Source organism: Tetrao urogallus (assembly GCF_951394365.1).
Source record: "Tetrao urogallus genome assembly, chromosome: 1".
In the NCBI taxonomy this organism is placed as follows: Eukaryota; Metazoa; Chordata; class Aves; order Galliformes; family Phasianidae; genus Tetrao; species Tetrao urogallus.
The window spans coordinates 146,904,937-146,922,996 of NC_136813.1; the positions used below are offsets into that span (position 1 = coordinate 146,904,937).

The 18,060-nt window shown below is 38.6% G+C and overlaps 1 protein-coding gene across 1 annotated transcript in view; it reads right to left on the bottom strand.

Moving 5' to 3' along the window:
* ANO4 (anoctamin 4) overlaps positions 1-18,060 on the bottom strand; it is a gene marked incomplete at both ends in the record, with an annotated part of 109,713 nt that overhangs the window by 20,986 nt on the left and 70,667 nt on the right. Inside the window, 6 exons of the mRNA XM_079541842.1 lie at positions 2,149-2,313; positions 4,340-4,480; positions 8,299-8,381; positions 14,602-14,662; positions 15,298-15,394; positions 16,171-16,305. Coding sequence (XP_079397968.1) covers positions 2,149-2,313; positions 4,340-4,480; positions 8,299-8,381; positions 14,602-14,662; positions 15,298-15,394; positions 16,171-16,305 — 682 coding nt within the window. The remainder of the gene's footprint in view (positions 1-2,148; positions 2,314-4,339; positions 4,481-8,298; positions 8,382-14,601; positions 14,663-15,297; positions 15,395-16,170; positions 16,306-18,060) is intronic.

An 18,060-nucleotide genomic window follows, 5' to 3' on the forward strand; every position in this document is an offset into this window, starting at 1 on the left:
GTCAGACAGCATGGCTGCCTGGAAGCCATTACACTTGAAGGTCAGACCATTCAGTCACAATGGACACGTCATTGCATTTATCTTGCTCCCAGAGCTTCCAGCCTAGAAGTTACCTGTAGTCCAGACCTTTCCCCTGATGTTTAGAGAGGTTGTCAAGTTGCATTAGAATCACTGGCTTTTTCCAGGCTCTATAGCAGTGAGTTCCCTACTGCTATATAGATCTTGGTCCATTTTGGTTTCATTACTCTGTCTTAGCTTTCTTTCCTACTGCTTTTCTTGAGTCACAGTTTGTATATGAGTCAACTACCCAAATGCTGATGTGAAAAAACAGAGTTTATTTGTTGTTTTTTCCCCTAAAGAAATCCTACTGCTGCACTGCAGTAAACTACATTCATCCATCATGGGAAGTGAAGGTTTATGTTTGTAACTCCTCTTACTAATGCAGCTAATGCAGTTTCATATTCTGGGGTTCTTTTCTTTCCATGAGCCCATATCCAGTTCTGAGGCTGCGGTGCTTATTGCATGGTAATGAGCATAAGGCTTAAGCAATGCATCTTTGTAGTGCTCTATTTATTTACTTTCGGAAATAAAGTTTCTCAAAAGGCACCTTCAAGCCATCTTCCATTATTTTAATAATTTCTCTAAGCTGTAGAACTCTTTGAGAACCAAATATTTTGTCTGTGCATTATTGCTTTGTTGCTGCTTCACTGCATACACAATGGCTTATACTGAGAGCTTAGAAATGGATGCTGTACTGACACACAGGTATACAGTTTTCATTTTATTTCTTCTATGCTTATTGTGTGCTCTAGGTAGATTAAAGAAAATCCCCAAAAGCTGCAGACAACAAACAATAAATCAAAAATAGCAGAGAAGAAAAGAGTCCCCAGTACAAATTCAAGTAGAAAAACAGCTTCCACCATTTCTTTCTGGCTTTGCTCAACCTGTTGTCCCACCTGAGGGAAAATATAGTCCTAATCAACAGTCCTTGCCAATGCTAAGGGAGAACTGAAGTCCTGCAGCAAAGCTTCCCAAAACCTCCTGCTTTATAAAACAGGGACTGTTAAAATAATTTTTTTTTTTTAATTATGAAATTCCTAGGTATTGCAAAGGCAAGAAAACAGTTTGCAAGCCAGCACTCAGGAATGTGCAGGCCTGAAATAACACCTCTATAAATTGTCCAGAACAAAATTAGTGTTATCTTATGGAGCAAAGCCTAGTATGCTTTTGTCAGAAAACTCGTGCCACTGAGTGCACAGAGGAATTCTGCCCTGCATCCAGGACCTGCAGATTTGTAGGCTGATTCCTTTTTTTCCTTAAAATATATTCTTGTAATGGCAGCTTACAAAGAACACTTAACCTGAGAGGAAAAGGCCATATATCTCTTGCTAAGAGCAACTAATATAAGGCACACTGCTACTGCAGCAATATTCAGAAGTATCTGCATCTTGATGGAATGCTGAAAGTCTTTTCCCATTTAATCTACTGGGGCTGTTGCCACTTGGAAATATCACTTTCTTCTCCGTCCCAAGCCCAGTTCCAAACCACCTTGTGTGTCCACAGTAAGGCAACCTCAGCCAGCACCAAGATTCCAGTGCACCCATACTACAGCTCTGCAGTACCCTGGTAAAGGTCATAAGCAACTCTTGGAACAAGTTGTGTCTGCTTGAGTCTCACGTACTTTTCAGCCCTTCCACTTATAAGCATTCTATCTGTACATGCCTATCCTCACTAGTAAACTTGCATGAAAACTGAAGCTGAAATGACAGAAACTAGTTTAAATAATAAGCTTGGCTACTGTATATAAAAAGGAACATTGAAATAATTATTACAAATAAGAAAACTAATTAAAGAGATTGAGATCTGCAAGCATTAAAAATAAAAGGCAAAGGATAAAATATGAGCATGGACAAGTGCCCCTAAGATATTTTTTTGAATAATCAAGTAAGCTTTACATAATGTTTCGGAATTGTACATAACATAAGTGGTGAATGACGTCCATCAACAAAAATGTCAGCCCAGCTTAGCAATGCACTGTGTAACCTCCATTCCCACTGAAGTCAGGACTTGAAAGTATTTGAGTGTACTCTTCAGACTGAGATATCAACCAGTGTGGTGGCTCACTTTGGATATGTTAGCTTTACTCACCACATTCAGTAGCATGATGATGCAAAAGTTGATGCACACTGCAGTCCCTGTCGTTGCAACCTGAGAGTTATTCCTGATTAAAGCCCACTTGAAGGCAGCAAAAGTGCTGACAGTCACAACGCGGTAAATAACAATGCCAAAAACAGCAGCAATCACCACACAGATCTAGAGAAGAACAAAAACAACAGAGGGAAGAACCTGAAAACTTCTTTCTAACTAACTTCTTTCTGCAACTCTGAGAACTAAAGAAATGAAGAGAAAGACTTGGAAAATATGTTAACTTTGGTTCTAGAGGAAGGCTTCGACATGAACGTTCCTCCTACTGTGAATTCTTTTTAATTTTTCATAATGAAATTTCATAATTTCATACCTCTAAAATCATATTAAAATGTATTTTTTGTGTTAAGCATTTTCTTCATATTGTATCTTCTCATTAACATTAGTGTGGAAAACAGTATTTTCAGCTCTGGGAAATAGGAATTTTCCTTACATGCTTCCTTACATGTTTCACGATGTGCAATTATTAGTCTCCACCAAATGTACCAATATAATGATGTCATATTTGGGATTGAATTTGTGCTTTGGTGCAATTCACAGGAAAAATATATCTCCAGTTGTAAGCAGTTCCTCAGAAACAATCCTAGCAGGATCCCCTGTTTCTCACTACAGTTTTGGAAAGAGTCTATCTGAGGAAAGTAAGAATTTCAATTGCCCTGGTAATTTTCTCTGATGAGACTTTCAGCAAACGTGACAGTTACAGTGTGAAAGCTGTGCAGCTGATCCAGGCTGCAAAATCACTTGATGTTCCATATGCAACAACTGAGAACTAAGTGACAACTGTTTTCCATCATGACCAATTCACGTCACTGTTTAGCAAAGCACCTGAAGGACAAAGGATTGGGAATAACATGTGTGACTCACACAAATGATGGCACAGTACTGTTATCTCTCTTGTTAGAGTTTCTTCAGAAGAAGCTCGGTGCATTCTGAGGGTGTGCAGAAGCAACTTACACCTGTCAAAACTAGAGCATATCTAAGCTAACTGAATAGGCAAAATGACTCTGAAAATACTGAAGACTAACCAAGTTGTTTTTGCATTTTTTAAGTCACGTTATTTGACCCAATCTCTGTGCAGAAGAAAAAGAAAAGTTGCGCGTGTGTGAATGCAAAGGGTTAGTTTATTTGATCCACTGCTTCCACACTGGCAGCCAATAGAAACATTGTGGAGTTACTGAGCTAGAGGATTGCCTCAGGACTGTGGCCCACTGTGCCCCTGCACAGTGGTAAGTTGTTTTCCTCTCCTTTGGTAACAGGGAACCATTAATCTGGTTCAGGCTGCATTTATAACTGTACTGTGCGTCAAAGCTGTGAGATTTTGAGAAATGTTTGAATAGTTTTGATAAATATATCTCCTGTGCTTAAAGCTAAACTTTTAAAGGGATATTTTTACCTAAAAGGGGGGAAAAAAAAGCATTTTTCTAGCTCACTGGAAGCCCATGCTATGTCAACATTACAAGTGCCTTCACTGAAAATAACCTTTGTCTTGATTCAAGTACTGTTACAGAGAAGACTTGTGGAGCATAAAATTCAGAGCTAGGCACTCTGGCACTTTCAGCAACAGTTTCTGGGCTGCATCACCTACCTGACTCTCCACAGTTCCTCAAGTTATATTCATTTGGCATTTTCTAGCCACGTAGAAAAACCCTAGTAAATTCAGCCTGGGTCCAAGTTAATCCCAACTGTGTTTTCAAGACAATCCTACTGCTACGGCTGTTACATGAATGATAGCAAGTAACAGGCTCCACCTTCTCAATGGCACCTCTCCATCACTCTGCAGTATCTACATGGGGAGGATGGTGAAATTCAGTCAGCTGAAGTTGATGCCTAAATGTGATATCACTGTTCCAACAACTGTACAGTTACATATAGATCTATGCATATAGCCTTAATATTACTCCTACATCTGGACCTTGGAGGAAAGCTTTAACTAACTGGGAGGCTCAGTGAAGAGTAAATTAGTGTGGACTTTACAGAAACTCAGGACATCTGTTGTGCACAGATTTTCAGCCTGCAGTAAACATGCTAAAGCTTAACTTTCAAGCAGTCATAATCAGTATCTCTGCACTCTCTCAGCAGATATAATGTTATTTTGTGTTTTTTTAAACTGGTAAATAAATAAAAGTTTTCAAACCATAAAAAATATTCCAGATGCAGAAACGATGAGTCTGCTGCATTTATCTGCAAATGCTTGATAAGGCTCTGGCTTTCCGGATATGGGGTTCATTCGTTCTTTCTTGGAGTACTTGGCTTCAAACTGTGGACGTATCTCTTCCTAAAAAACAGACAGAAAATGTTCATGTACATCATGGCTAGGAAAGGTTCTCTAGGAAACCTCCAGTCATTTTTCATATTGCTGTTACTGAGAATTACATCTTTGAATTCAGCAGCTGGCACAGCTACTAAAAAAGCTGAGCTGGGGCATCAGGTACCTGTCATGAGGACTCAAATACATTACTATACCCACAGAACCATATTGGAAGCATTTAGTAAACTCCCCAATTGGCTACTTGTTTAAATAATGCTTTTCCAAACTATATGGCTGCAAGCCATGTTATTTCAAGGTTCATATCATGGATTTTTCCAGCCTGGTATTATCCTACTGATACCAGAATTTTACAACAATGCAGGGGAAAAAAAACCAACACCTAATTTTTCCAAATCCAATTTTTGCTTGCTAGGTGGTTACCTCCCCATTACAAGCACAAGATTCTCATTATTTGAAGCCATGCATTTCAGTATTCCTCAAATCCTTCCTAACTTGGCCAATATTAATAGCAGAGCAGTTTGAGTCCTGCTTTGATGTAATAACTTTCTTCTGAAACAAAACCTGGGGATTTCTTAGTCTGAGACTTACTTACAACTGTTCACAGTCTTTTTAGGGGACAGAGCAGGATTCACCCTCAGTTCACAGAAGTCCTCATGGTTTCTATTTGCAGTACAGACACCCCACTGCCCTGCCATCTCTTCCATGTCTGGCATCAGGGATGCTGCCAGAGACAAGGGAAAGCACCAGGCTGCTAGGATGGACTCACAGCTCACTGGCAGACTATACAGACTGGATTAAGTTTTACAGTGCTCTGATGCGTGCTGGCTCATTGTACAGCTGGCTGTACAACAGAGGCGGCTACTGACTCACTTTGTAGGTTTTCTGCCAAGCTTTTACTGTGTTCTTCATTGTGACTTTGGGTAAGAGCCCAGATCACTGGTTTCCTTCAGTCCCAACAGATCAGTGGCCCTTAATTGAACTTGGCCTTTCTGAAAGCCAATGATTATGGCTATAGATTACTCATTCTAATAGCTTAGAAATGAGCAGACTTCGAATGGTTACATCGAAATAGGTGGATGTTATCTGATCATACAAGCCTTTAAAATGTGAATAAAAACAAGATATCTCAAAGTCATACACTCCTTTCATAAAATTCCTCAAAAAAAAAAACCCAAACCAACTATGTCTCAGTCTCAAATTCTGAAGGCATTTTCTCAAGCCATGTGATTTCCAAAATCAAACAGCAAGAGGATAACCTTTTATTTAAATAACGATGATAGTCGCATATGCTCAGTTGCAATGTCTGTGTAACTATGCTTGGGGGAACAAGCCCTACATTAGCCAGTAGTTGAGCCAGACAAGCTAATATATCTTTTCTCGCTCTAATGCTATGATTAAACTCACAGAAGCAAAATTTGCTTGTGTAACTATATTAGGGAAAATGAGCACGCAACGAGGCATACAGGAAATAAGCTTCTGAACCTTGGCATAGCAAAACTTATTTGGGATATACGCAAAAGTTAAGCACTTTTCTGTGGAGGAAGCATACACTTACTCTTTCCTGCTCACACTGTTCCTGCCATATCAGGCCAGAAGGCCAATGAGAAGACCAGAATCTACCAAGAGAAACAATACAAGTAGTATTCCTGTGTACCCACGGACATCTGAAAGGACACAATGTGATGGCATGGTAGAAGGGCACCTGACAATTGCATTCTGTAGACTGTGCAGGGAATCTCCATCTGACTTAATGAGTCATATGCAAGAAACCCCTTTCTTCTCCGCAGGTCTCTCTAAGCCAGTGTTTGATTACATTTTACAATCTGCTCTATAAGGAAGTCTTACTGTATACATCTCTTCATGAACCTAGGTATCTTCTACAATCTACAGTCAATTCAGATCATGCAGATGCTATTTTTATGGATAGATCACCACACAAAACTGAATATCTGGTAGCAACCTTCATACCTGTTTAATGACACTCATTGACAGTCCTGTATCTGGCTGAGATTAATGATCTACAGAAAGTGGCAATGAAGGAAAAAAAAATATTCCACTGCGAATACTGACAGAAGGCATATTTCAGCTCAGGGTCCCAGGCACACTGTGCAGTTGGCTTCTTGTTGCACACTCAAGACAAGACCCAGCTACTATCCGTGTCTCCCACCTTGCACTAATTTACAAGGAAAGGAAATTCAAAGGTGCAGAGCTGAAAGAATCACAGCACATTGTGCCCGTGCCCCCAGGCTGGGGATCCAGACATGCCTGGAGTTGTGGCATGTCCTCCCTGGGTGAAAAGCTAACCTGGTCAGGAATTCACAAGGTCATGTATCTGAGCAGTTTGACTTCTCCTTCCTGTCATCTTCATTACTTCGTTTCTTTGTATCTTCTTTTAGAACAGAAATATGATGGCAAGTCCTATAAATCTTTTTAATTTCTATTTAATGTTGGAATTGGCAAATTTAATGTAGGAATTGCAAATTTCCCTCTGCAGCAAGCCCTTATTTTTCAATTTGACAATGAAAATTAAAACAAGAGAAAGCTAGATATGGCAGCGAATGTTAATAAAAATAACAATCTTCATTAATAGAAGCTTGTGACTTAAAATGGTAATTAGAGCAGTTTAATTGATTTCTATAAAACAGCTAATAAAAGTTGGCTGATTTTGTCCAGTGATAACTAAGCAGAATGTAGAAAGGGAATCTAATTAGCTCTTAGAAAACAGCATGTTTAGATGTAAATTTTTCACCTTACAGAGACATAGTTTTCACTGACATCTCACTGATAGGGGCTGAGGGACCTGGGATTGTTAAGTCAGGAGAGGCTTGGGTTGGAAGGGACCTCAGGGATCATCAACCTTCAACTCCCCTGTCCCATGCAGGGCCACCAACCTCCATATCTAATACTAGACCAGGCTGCCCAGGGCCCCATCCAAATTGGCTTTGAACACCTTCAGGGATGAGCTGAAATCCCAACTTGCAAATTGTAGTTTGGTATGTCTGTCTTCTGTCCTACCTGCCAGCAGCACCAGCAGTGGCTTTTTTGCAGCCAGGCATGAGGGACAAGATCACTGCAGTTCAATCCTGATTCAATATCTGAAGCTCAGGCAGGACTGTCTCAGTGTGCTCTCTTTGTGACTCATCAGTCACTGACAAGAGTAGGCTGCTAATCTCAGGAGAGGTAAATCTGTACCTGAGTATTCTCTGAACATATGAAAGCATTCCTGAACTCAGCAGCTATATGAATAAATAGTGATAGCCCTGTTAATGTGAAGAAACCAATTTCCAGATGTGTTATTTAAGTTCTTGGCTTATTTTTAGTCTCTTACAATCCCTTGAAGGGAACTCTGGAGAGGAAGGAATACAGACTCTGTGAACACCTGTACATTCAAATCACATGCCAGGAGCATTTTTCCTACCATACCCTCTGAAACTTGCTTATCTCCTGCATCATAAAATCCACTTGTTCTCCGTAGATATCAATTCAGTTCCTTCTTGGTAACCATTATACGAAAAGTTTAAGGCTGTTTTTCACTTTTTAGTTTCTTAACTAATGAAATTTCTTCTACCAACAGAGAATGAATTTAGTCTTTTGAGCTGATTCATCTCCCTCCTTTTGGATTTTGAAAGGTGTAAAGAAGAGAACAGCCCCCCTTGAGAAAGTTTCTTCACATTCCAGAGGAAAAATCTAAGGAAAAAATACTAATTTCTAGTCTATGAAGCTTTGAAAAATGTATTTAAATAAATCCAAAAGAAAACTGTGCTTACATATTTTACAAAATCTTTCTGTATTAAAGATTAGGGAGTAATTTTTTTAATACAAACCTCTTCTTCTTCCCAGTCTATCAAGTCCCAGTCATAAGCAATTACTGCTCGCCTTCGTTTCCAAAACTCCAGAAAAACAGTAGCTGTAACGAACAGAAAAAAAGCCCACAAAATTGTTTTTAAGTCAAGAAAGTGGAAAGTACTATCATATAACTGTAGAATGAAAGTATTACATCATTTCTCTGCATAAAAAAGGTTCCTTTGAACAGGAAATCAGGCCAGTGATCAAAACAGTTTTCAAGGCGCATTGCTTTCTAAGGATTAGTCTGTTTTTGTGTCAAGTATGATTGAGGCTTTAGATTTCTTTTAGTTATAGACAAAGAAGTTTAATTTCTAATCAACTAAGTGAGGGTTCTCAAAGAATAAAATTGTTCCTGTGAGTCATCATTACAAAACGCGGCAGACTTCTGATGAAGCTGAATGTTTACTGGAGCTACTACTAGATAAAGTAGTAACTTTCCTTCTTAGAAGGTCATTTAAAATACACAGGGATCAGAATCCAGAGGAAATCACATTCAGGGGAACATGCAAATCTATGGACTACTTGTGAGGAAACTGGAATATTTGTCTTACACTTTTCTAATCCAGATCACATCTTTTACCCTATATGACTGTGCATACATGGTGTGGCATTAACAGATGACAGTGAAACACTGCGTGCCGGACAGCCTTTAATAACAGAGTTCAAGATACTATAATATGCTTGTACATGACTGTGCTTGCTTTCTGTAGGAGAAAGAACAACCAAGGAAGCCCTTAGTCATGCAATTATACATTCATATTCTGGAGATTAATACTGAGCTTATTCGGGGTTAAAGTTTTTAAAGCTTGTTTTGATAAAAGAACGTAGAAACTGCCTAAAGCTAACTGACATCAATGGAAAGGCTTCTTCTTCAGCTTTGAGTTTTGGCTCTTGCTTTTACTGCTTACTGAAAAGCATCAGGCTGATAACCATGCAGAACATAAACCTGTCTGCCAATGAACAAGGACAGTACCCACCATTATAGTATCACAACAACCTGGCAATGTGTTCCACACATAGTCCTACAAGGGTTTCCTTAATGGACCATCTGCCCTGCTGCAGTATGTTGGTAATGACATGCTATCATAGTAATGATAGTAAGCACTGGCATAAATTCAGTGACAGTGATTTTTTTAGTCAATAAGAATGATTATAGCTTAATGTATTAACCAGTGAAGCTAAATATATGCTTAAAAAATGAACACTGTTTGAAGATATGGTAAGATATCGATAGCAAGTTTAAGGAGGTTGTTTTGCAGTTTGAAGGCATTTTCATACATAATGACATCTTTTTTCACAAAGCTGGAGTTGCATTACAGCAGGTAACTGGCTACTATGATTTGCTATCATTAAGAAAGTCATTTTAGTCTCCTAAGGCTAATATGTCTAGGACCTTTTGTAATAATCACAGTGTGATTGCTTGGGATCAACAAAACTAATGCTAATGAGGCTCTGGCGCTGCTGCTGAACCATCACATTAGCTCATTCTTTGACTTATCTTTCGGTGGAGCTGCTTCTCTCCTGTCAACTCCTATTGATTTATTTTGTACAGGCTAAACAAGTAGCTCTGTTCTTTTTTTGAGTCCTGGGAGAAATAAGTCTGATTGAACACTACCATTTCAAGAGCAGCTGGAAACAGGACGCAAGTGGGTGTATGAGTCCACAGGCATGAAACTCTCAGATATGTCTATGACAAATTATACTTATTTTCTTTCTTGTTTTTCGCTCACCTGTAGTGAGGAATCTTTACATACCATACTTTGAATAGTTAGAAGCTGTCAGAGTTAGTATGTGCAGTTCCTAAAGCTTCTTTCAAAATCTGTTTTCAAATCATTAAGAGGATGATCTGCACAGTTCTGTTTTAACTTTTACTGTGCCAAACTTCCTTCTATACAGGTCAGGCAGTTTTCCCTTGCTAGATATTTTAAAATGTGATATAAATAATCATCTTTGATTCACAGTACTACTGATGTGCTTGAAAAAACACTGCATTTTGAAATTTCTCCGCTTCTTCTCAAGTAATCACTGAGACCCAATTATCATACTTTGCATTCTTTCCTGACTTTGACAGCATAATGTGACACAGTTGTATTCAATGTTCTCCTATTTTCCAATTGGGATGTTTAAACATGCTAAGAATTCTCCAAAAATCCTGCTTGGAATTTTGAATTTCTTGCTGGCCCTAACTCTCAGCTCTTTTGGCAGCTTTTTTTCTTTATTATTCTTGCCCTGCTTCAGAGCTCAGCCTCGTAACTCAAACCTCAGCATCCAAGGAAAAAGACAGGGATATTAACATCAATCCACTGAGTCTTGAGCAAAATATTAGAATAATGAATATCTAGACTCTCTAGTTGGACTTTGCTACTGAACTCCAGGCAATATCCAGAGAGTGATATCTTGGCACTAGCTTTCCCTAGTACTCCAACTAGAAAAGCAAAATTTATGTTTCTATCCAGCTTGCCAATAGCATGCTGAAAGCCAGCTGATATATCTAGACACTCTCTTCAAATCGGAATGATATAGATTCGATGGATAGACTGTTTGATGGACAGGGAACTGGTTGTGAGATCATACACAGATAGTGGTGGTCAGTGTCTGGATGGAGACCAATGACATGTGGTGTCCCTCAGTGATCAGTACTGGGACTCTAACATCTTCACTGAAGACACTGACAGTGGTATTGTCAGTGGTTTGTGGATGACACCAAGCTGTGTGGCACAACTGACATGCCCAAGGGACAGGATGCCATTCAGAGAGACCTAGATGGGCTCAAGTGGTGGGCCCAGGAGAACCTCATGAGGTTCAGTAAATCCAAGCACAAAGGTCTGTACCTGGGTTGTGGCAACTCTCCCTAACAATACAAGCTGGAAGTGGAAAGGATTGAACACAGCTCCAAGAAGGACTTGAGGGTACTAGCGGATGGCAGCTTGACATGAGCCAGCAGTGTGCCTACACAGCCCAGAAAGCCATCTGTACCCTGGGCTGCATCAAAAGAAATGTGATCAGCACGGAGTAGCAGGTGATCCTGCCCCTCTGCTCTGCGCTGGTAATATGTCATCGGAGTACTGCATCCAAATGTGGAGTCCTCAGCACAGGAGAGACACAAACCTGTTGAAATGTGTCCAACTCAAAAGATTCTGTGATTCTGGGAATTCTCTCTAAGTGATGCTTACTTGGTATGAATATTTTTCTTACATATTCTGTCCTTGGTAAGAATCCAGTTCAACTGATTAAAATAGAGAATGAGTATTTTCTAGAAACTGGATCTAGACTTTTGTCAAGCTTGACATATCTGCAGGCACACATAAAGGGCAAAGCGTTTCCTTCTAGCACAGAGACACAAAAAATGCTATTGATCATCTCCTTCTGAAAGTTTTGAACATTTGGAAAACTTTATCAAGACCAGTGACTCTCAAAAGGAAAAATTACTTTCAAATTTCTGAGATGAAACTCTGAGTATAAATGATTAACCTGTCCACCAGGAAAAAAAAATACATTAGTGTTTATAGGGACTTATGGTTTCCTATAAACAGCAGAGATTTATAGCTTTGATCATTTTGGATCATTTCTTTCAACAGAAGTTCCAATACACAAAAGCTCAAAAAAAACTACCAGCAAAATCCTTCAGTGGAATCTTTTGTCCTTTGCTCCATCAGTTTAAAATGAGTTACCTTAATTCTTTTGGGTAAACTTTAGAGGTATCATGTTTTTTCCCTACCATACGATTTACTTTCACTTCTTATACAGAACTTTGCTTTAAAAAGGCAGAAATACAGTAAGTGAAGTGATGAGTCAAAATATTTTTTGAAGAAAAGTGTATTTCTCTTCTAGTATTGCCTCGTTCACTTGAATATCCCAGCCTTAGTTTGGCTGGACCCACTTACCCCACAATGAAGCATTATAAAAGATGGGTACCTGTGTTCCAGAGTACTACAGCCATGATCATCGTTCCTCCACTAATCAAGCAGCCCACACTGATATCTGTGGTGATGATTTATCTCCCTAGCCTGGCCACAGCAGTTTCCTTATCATTTGGAGAAGCATTTTGTTTCTATTTAAAAAGCAAGTAAGAAGCCCACTTTCTCCATCAAGAATTTGTCCTCAGAGTAAAAGAAAGAAACCACCATTAATACCACCTCAATCCTAACTTGACCATGAGGCTTCCCAAAATCCAAAACAAATGTCTGAGTCTTCTCCCTCAGAGTACAAGGTCCTTAATGGATCTAAAGACAGTGACAAAGGTTCTTAGGATTATAAAGCAGTGGCTAATCCCAGAATAATTAGATATATAATCCTAGTTGCTTTTTAGCTTTCATTCTCTCCTTTTTTTTTTTTTTTTTTTTTTTTTTGCTTTACTGCCATCATTATCTTTTTATGTTACTTATCTGCCAAACTGGGTCATCTGGAAAGCTAAACTTTTCACATCCATTTTTTTTACCCACTCACCAGCTGTTTCATGCTGACAGAAAAAAAAAAAAAAACATTTCTACAATGAAAGTGCTATCATTGTCTATTCTCCTCTATGATTTACTGAAATGATGGTAATGCCTGTAGCTGTCAGTAGTCCTATTGCAGACTGAAAATACTTTTAAGGAACAAGGTAAGCCATCTCACAAATGTAGCACTAGAGAGTCACTGAGAAGTGTGGCTTTTCTCGTTCTAATGCTGCCTTAACCCTAATGTATTGAGAATATCTCCACTATCTCACTCTTGTCTCAGTAAAGCATTATTTTAGAAACTATAGTTTTGGTAGAGCCATAGCATTGGCTCATTCCCCAAACCATCACCTTGTACTCACATCCACCTGCTGTTCCTGCCTCTATATCTGGTCTTGGTGGCAAGCACACAAGCACAGTGTAAGCCAGCAGAAGTGGGGAAGAAATTACCTACCCCAGCCACTGTCCTACAGCCTCTTCTCCACTAGACAAAAATAGAGGATAGCTTTCATTGTATTTTTTACTTTCTTCCCTGTGGTGCTGAAGATGGATGCTAAGGAAGAACAAAAACAGTGGTGCAAAAAACTTTAGTCCAAAGACATGCTCACCAACAACTAGAATCAGTGGTGTATCTCCCCAGAGGTGCCTTCCAATCCCTATGATTCTGTGATACTGTGATTACTGAAGTTAATAATGTTTTTGTAAGCTTTAAAATGGAATCTTCTGCTCTTCAAATTCTTCATCATGATAAATGTAGCTGTTTCAGCATATGCTCATTTCCCTATCTGTGGAGCTTTCCCTTAATATAACTTACGGTACTTTAATACTATCACTATTAGATGAAATGTCATGAATAGGCTTCATTAGAATATGACCTAATTTATTAAGTCAATTAAGATAAAAACATAGCTTTGGAGGCAGGAATCAAGACAGTCAACTAAGCTAATCTATGTTCTCCTTATGGCTCTGACACTGTCTTCTGGATTGCTCTTGCAGTTCAGTAAAAAGATCCACAGATTAAAATGTAGAATATAAGAATTACTTGGATACTTTTCCCAAGCAATTTGAGATGTAAGAAGCAGAAAACAACAACTAAGTCAGGATAGCTCAATCATCTGGAGATGGAAGCCATTTCTGAGGCACCTCATTAAGCCAGTATTTAAAGGCACTATCTGAAGACAAAGAACATTGGCATATGCAGGACAGGTTTGAAAGACTTTATGTTTTGCCAGAAATGACTGTTTCATGTTGTCTTCAACTTTGCTTATAAGACCAGAGTAGAAAAGGCAGTTGAGCCGGAAATGGAGTTGTCCTATGGGTAAAATTCAGCTTCTATGGCAAAAATTAGACCACTCTTGGATCAATTATTCATTCAAATATATCCTACATTTATTTCATCAGGGTTTTGCTTTAATTACACCAGCTCGTGTGTATCTATTTTTTGCTGCTTTTTGCATAAAATAATAATATATTAATTCATATTAGGGCAAACAGTAAATGGGGCTTCCCTAAGCTAAGAGAATCCATATGAATTAACAGAGAATAGGCCTTGGTTCTGATACAAAAAAATCCCCACACATAAAACCAGAATACAGCTACCTACATAGACACTGCATACTGCATTTTTTTTTTTTTACATTAAAATAATATCCTGTTAAAAAAAGCAAAAAACAAAAAACCCTACTGATTTCAACATTTTCATTTTGCAGAAACAGAAAAGAATCAAGCCTATATTGTTCTTCTCAGTGTCCAAAAAAAGCGTGCTGGAAATGAAAATGGCCTATGTTTCATCACAAGCTTTAAGAAAAACATTCTGCAATCATTCATAACAAAACAAAAACTTACCCCACACTGCCATGAAAACAGCAAAAAAGACAGTAGCTCCATTGTCAAAAAGGTGTGTTACCTGATGGAGATATCAACAGTCCAATCAATTTATGATAATACAGATTTAATTTTGCATTTTTGTACTTTTTGCTTTCCATTCCCTTCATAACAATGTTGCAGTTGTGTCAGTATCTCTCACTTACTTATTTTCTATTTTTCCCTAATATAATTAGCACTGTCATGAGTGCAGGGCCTGACAATCCTGAGGACTGAAACTCTTCCCTTGATGTGTGACATGCACCTTACAAAGCATTCCACACTGACTCACTAGTCTCTAGCCTAGGCTGCAAATAGTAACCGTGCAAATAGCCCCTGCTAACAGTAACCATGTGCCTAATTTCAGACCCAAAGCATTCATTTTATGGAGCCATATACTAAGGATGGATCATAAGATAAAACCTGATGCCAAGGGCACTGTAGCACATGCATGTAGGATGTGACCTCTGGTACTGCTGAATCTGCAAGTGCAAATGGCATCCAGGTGTTTTATAGCCCAAAATGAGTCCTTGTAAAATACAATAGATGTTAACATTGGCTGAATTTGATCTATCCTTTTGAAGATTTTATCTATCCAAGCTCACTAAAGACAATTGCAAAAGGTGAAAGGAATTCTGTTACAAGAGAAGCATTTTATTTGCATAGTTTAAAAGGTACCTTGGCATAAACGCAGCTGTCTGACAGCCTCATGAAAGGACAGTATTTATCACATATAGGACACATTATGATATCTGTAGCTTGGCAGACTTCTTTACTGAAAAATAAAATAGATAAAAGTTAGTAGTTTGAACCACAGCAATCAGCCGTAAAATGGATTGACATGTTTTGCTAATAAAAGTCAGTTACTTATTGAAAAATACTGGTTCTTCCTATAGCTGAAGCCAAGATGTACTTAACTGTATGTATATAATTACGGTTTGTTGACCGTTGAAGACTTCAACATTTGTAGTCCTATTTGCAATGAACAGTTCCTCAAGGCCAACCTAGCAATAGTTCTTTACCATTTTCATGTTTTCCTTGAGACAGAAGTGGCCTTCAGTTGGAGAAGGGTAAGAATAAGTGTGGGTAAGTTTGACTCATTCTTGTGACTTCTCTCAAGGATTGTCTTAAGTGTGCAAGAATACAGGGATGTGGAACTCAGCAGAGCAGTGAAGGGGTTCTTCATTTGAAAAATGCTTCCCTGAGGTGGGCCTTTGGAAAAGTCCTGGAAGAGTGAGAAAAATTCCCACTCTTCTATTGGCTTGTTATGACAATAATGAAGGAGCACAAGCCCTATTTTTCCTACTTCAAGCTGAGTGGCCAGCACCATTGGGAATTGGAGCTGGGTGAGAAACATTACCTCCCATCCCAATTCAGGAAAACAATACAAAGGAAGTTCAATATTGGGTATTTTATGAGAACCAAGGAGTACTTTCCTGTGTATTTAGCCAACCATCCAAAATGAAATCATTAATAATACTTATAAAGAGCTCTTAGATTAATCATAATATCCCACAGCTATAATTTCCCTTATAAAAGTATCCACATTACCTGACTTGGCAGTGGTTCAAAGTAGTGACTCCATACAAAAAGACGAACAATCCAATGAAGGCAGCTGGGAAGAGCATCCCCGTGTACCAGCCTAACCAGGCAAAGTACAGCCCGATTTTCTCACCAAAGTATCGTCTGTTTTAAAATACAACAAAGAGAAATTTCCTGCTAATTAGAATAAACCTGCTTAATCATGCCTGTTAATAGAAAATAAATATTTCTATCATATCTGAGGAACAGATTAAAGAGCAAGGCCAGAAAAGAAAGTCTGCAATTAAGACAAACACTCCACACTGAAAAACCTGCGCATTTCAAAAATGAATCTGAAAATTCACAGACCAGTGTTTATAATAAGATTAGCAGAGAACTCAAGAGAAGAAATAGAGTTCTTTTTAAAAGCTTGTTCTTTATATTTGGGAAACTGGTGGCTTTGTTTGCTTCAGCTGTGTATTGTACTTCCCAAGTAACTGCACTGAAATCATTTTCACCACTAAAATTGATATAACAGAAAAATGATACAAGCTCAAATTACTTCTAAGAAATCAGTCAGTGAAAGGTTATTCTCCAATCAAGTTTATCTTCACTTCTTTCTTTCTTTTATTACCTCAGTTCCTGGAAAAATAATCACATGATTCTGTTGGAGTGGAGAGAAAATTGTGAGTGAGGTCTGGAAAAAAAAAATCTGAATCAATTCTAATATATGAGCTATATTGTTAAAATACTAACTGCAAAGTGGTGAGGATCTTCTTATTTGCTACATACTCATTAGCATTTTTCATATTTCCAAATGCACTCACACTTTTGCTTATATATCAATGCATACATCAAGCAAACAAAAAACCCGCAGGACTTATCAGCACAGGAGCGATCTATGTGCATTATTCTTTATTTTGGTATTGTGCACAGTAGGCTGATGATCAGATGGGAATACTTTACCAATCCATATGCAATTACCACAATTACAATGAAAATTTTAAGAGATTCTTCGCAAGAACAGTTTTAAAGAATGAGGCAAGATGATTTCCTTGCACTTCAGAGACTTTGAAGCCAGTTTAAATGTGCATGTCAAGTGAATTTGAAAACAGCTGCTGATGAAAACCCGTATTTATACTAATGATGAAACTTCTGATCTGTCCAGAAACAAAGAGTGCAGTGAGCCAGCTTTGCGGGCTCCTTTATGCTATCATAAAATTTTTTTTTTGTCAAATTTTCACGGTCAGGAAGAGCCGTATGATGTGCTCCGGGGCTGGAAGCAGTGAGGAAGAGAAAGAAACATTTGGTCAGCAATAAACAAAACGTCAGTCTTCAAACTGGAATGGGAATTATAAAGTTGAAACTCTATGGGTAAGGATCAGGGAGTGAGCCAACAAGGCAGACATCCTAGTGGGGATCTGTTATAGACCACCTAACCAAGATGAAGAGACAGAAATGGTGTTCTATGAGCAGCTAGCAGAAGTTGTGCAATCAACAGCCCTTTCTCTCATGGAGGACTTCAACTTCCCTGATGTATACTGGAAATACAATGCAGGGCAGAAGAAGCAGTCTAGGAGGTGTGGAAGATGATAACTTATTGATTCAGATAGTAAGAGAGTCTACCAGGCTCTCCAGGGGAGGCTCCAGGGGAGGCTCCAGTAGACCTACTGTCCACAAACATAGATGGGCGATGTGGAGGTCAGGAGTTGTCTTGGGCACAGTGAACAGAAAATAGTGGAGTTTTCTATTTCTGGTGAAGTCATGAGCTGAGCTCATGCTTCACTGGTTGAAGGGCACAAGACTGATCTACGCTATTTATTATCACTTGAGTTTACCAGCACTCTGTGAGAAGCCAAATATTGTCATATTTCTATTCTTCTGTCATTTGACAGACTCAAATTTACAGGCTAAAGAGGT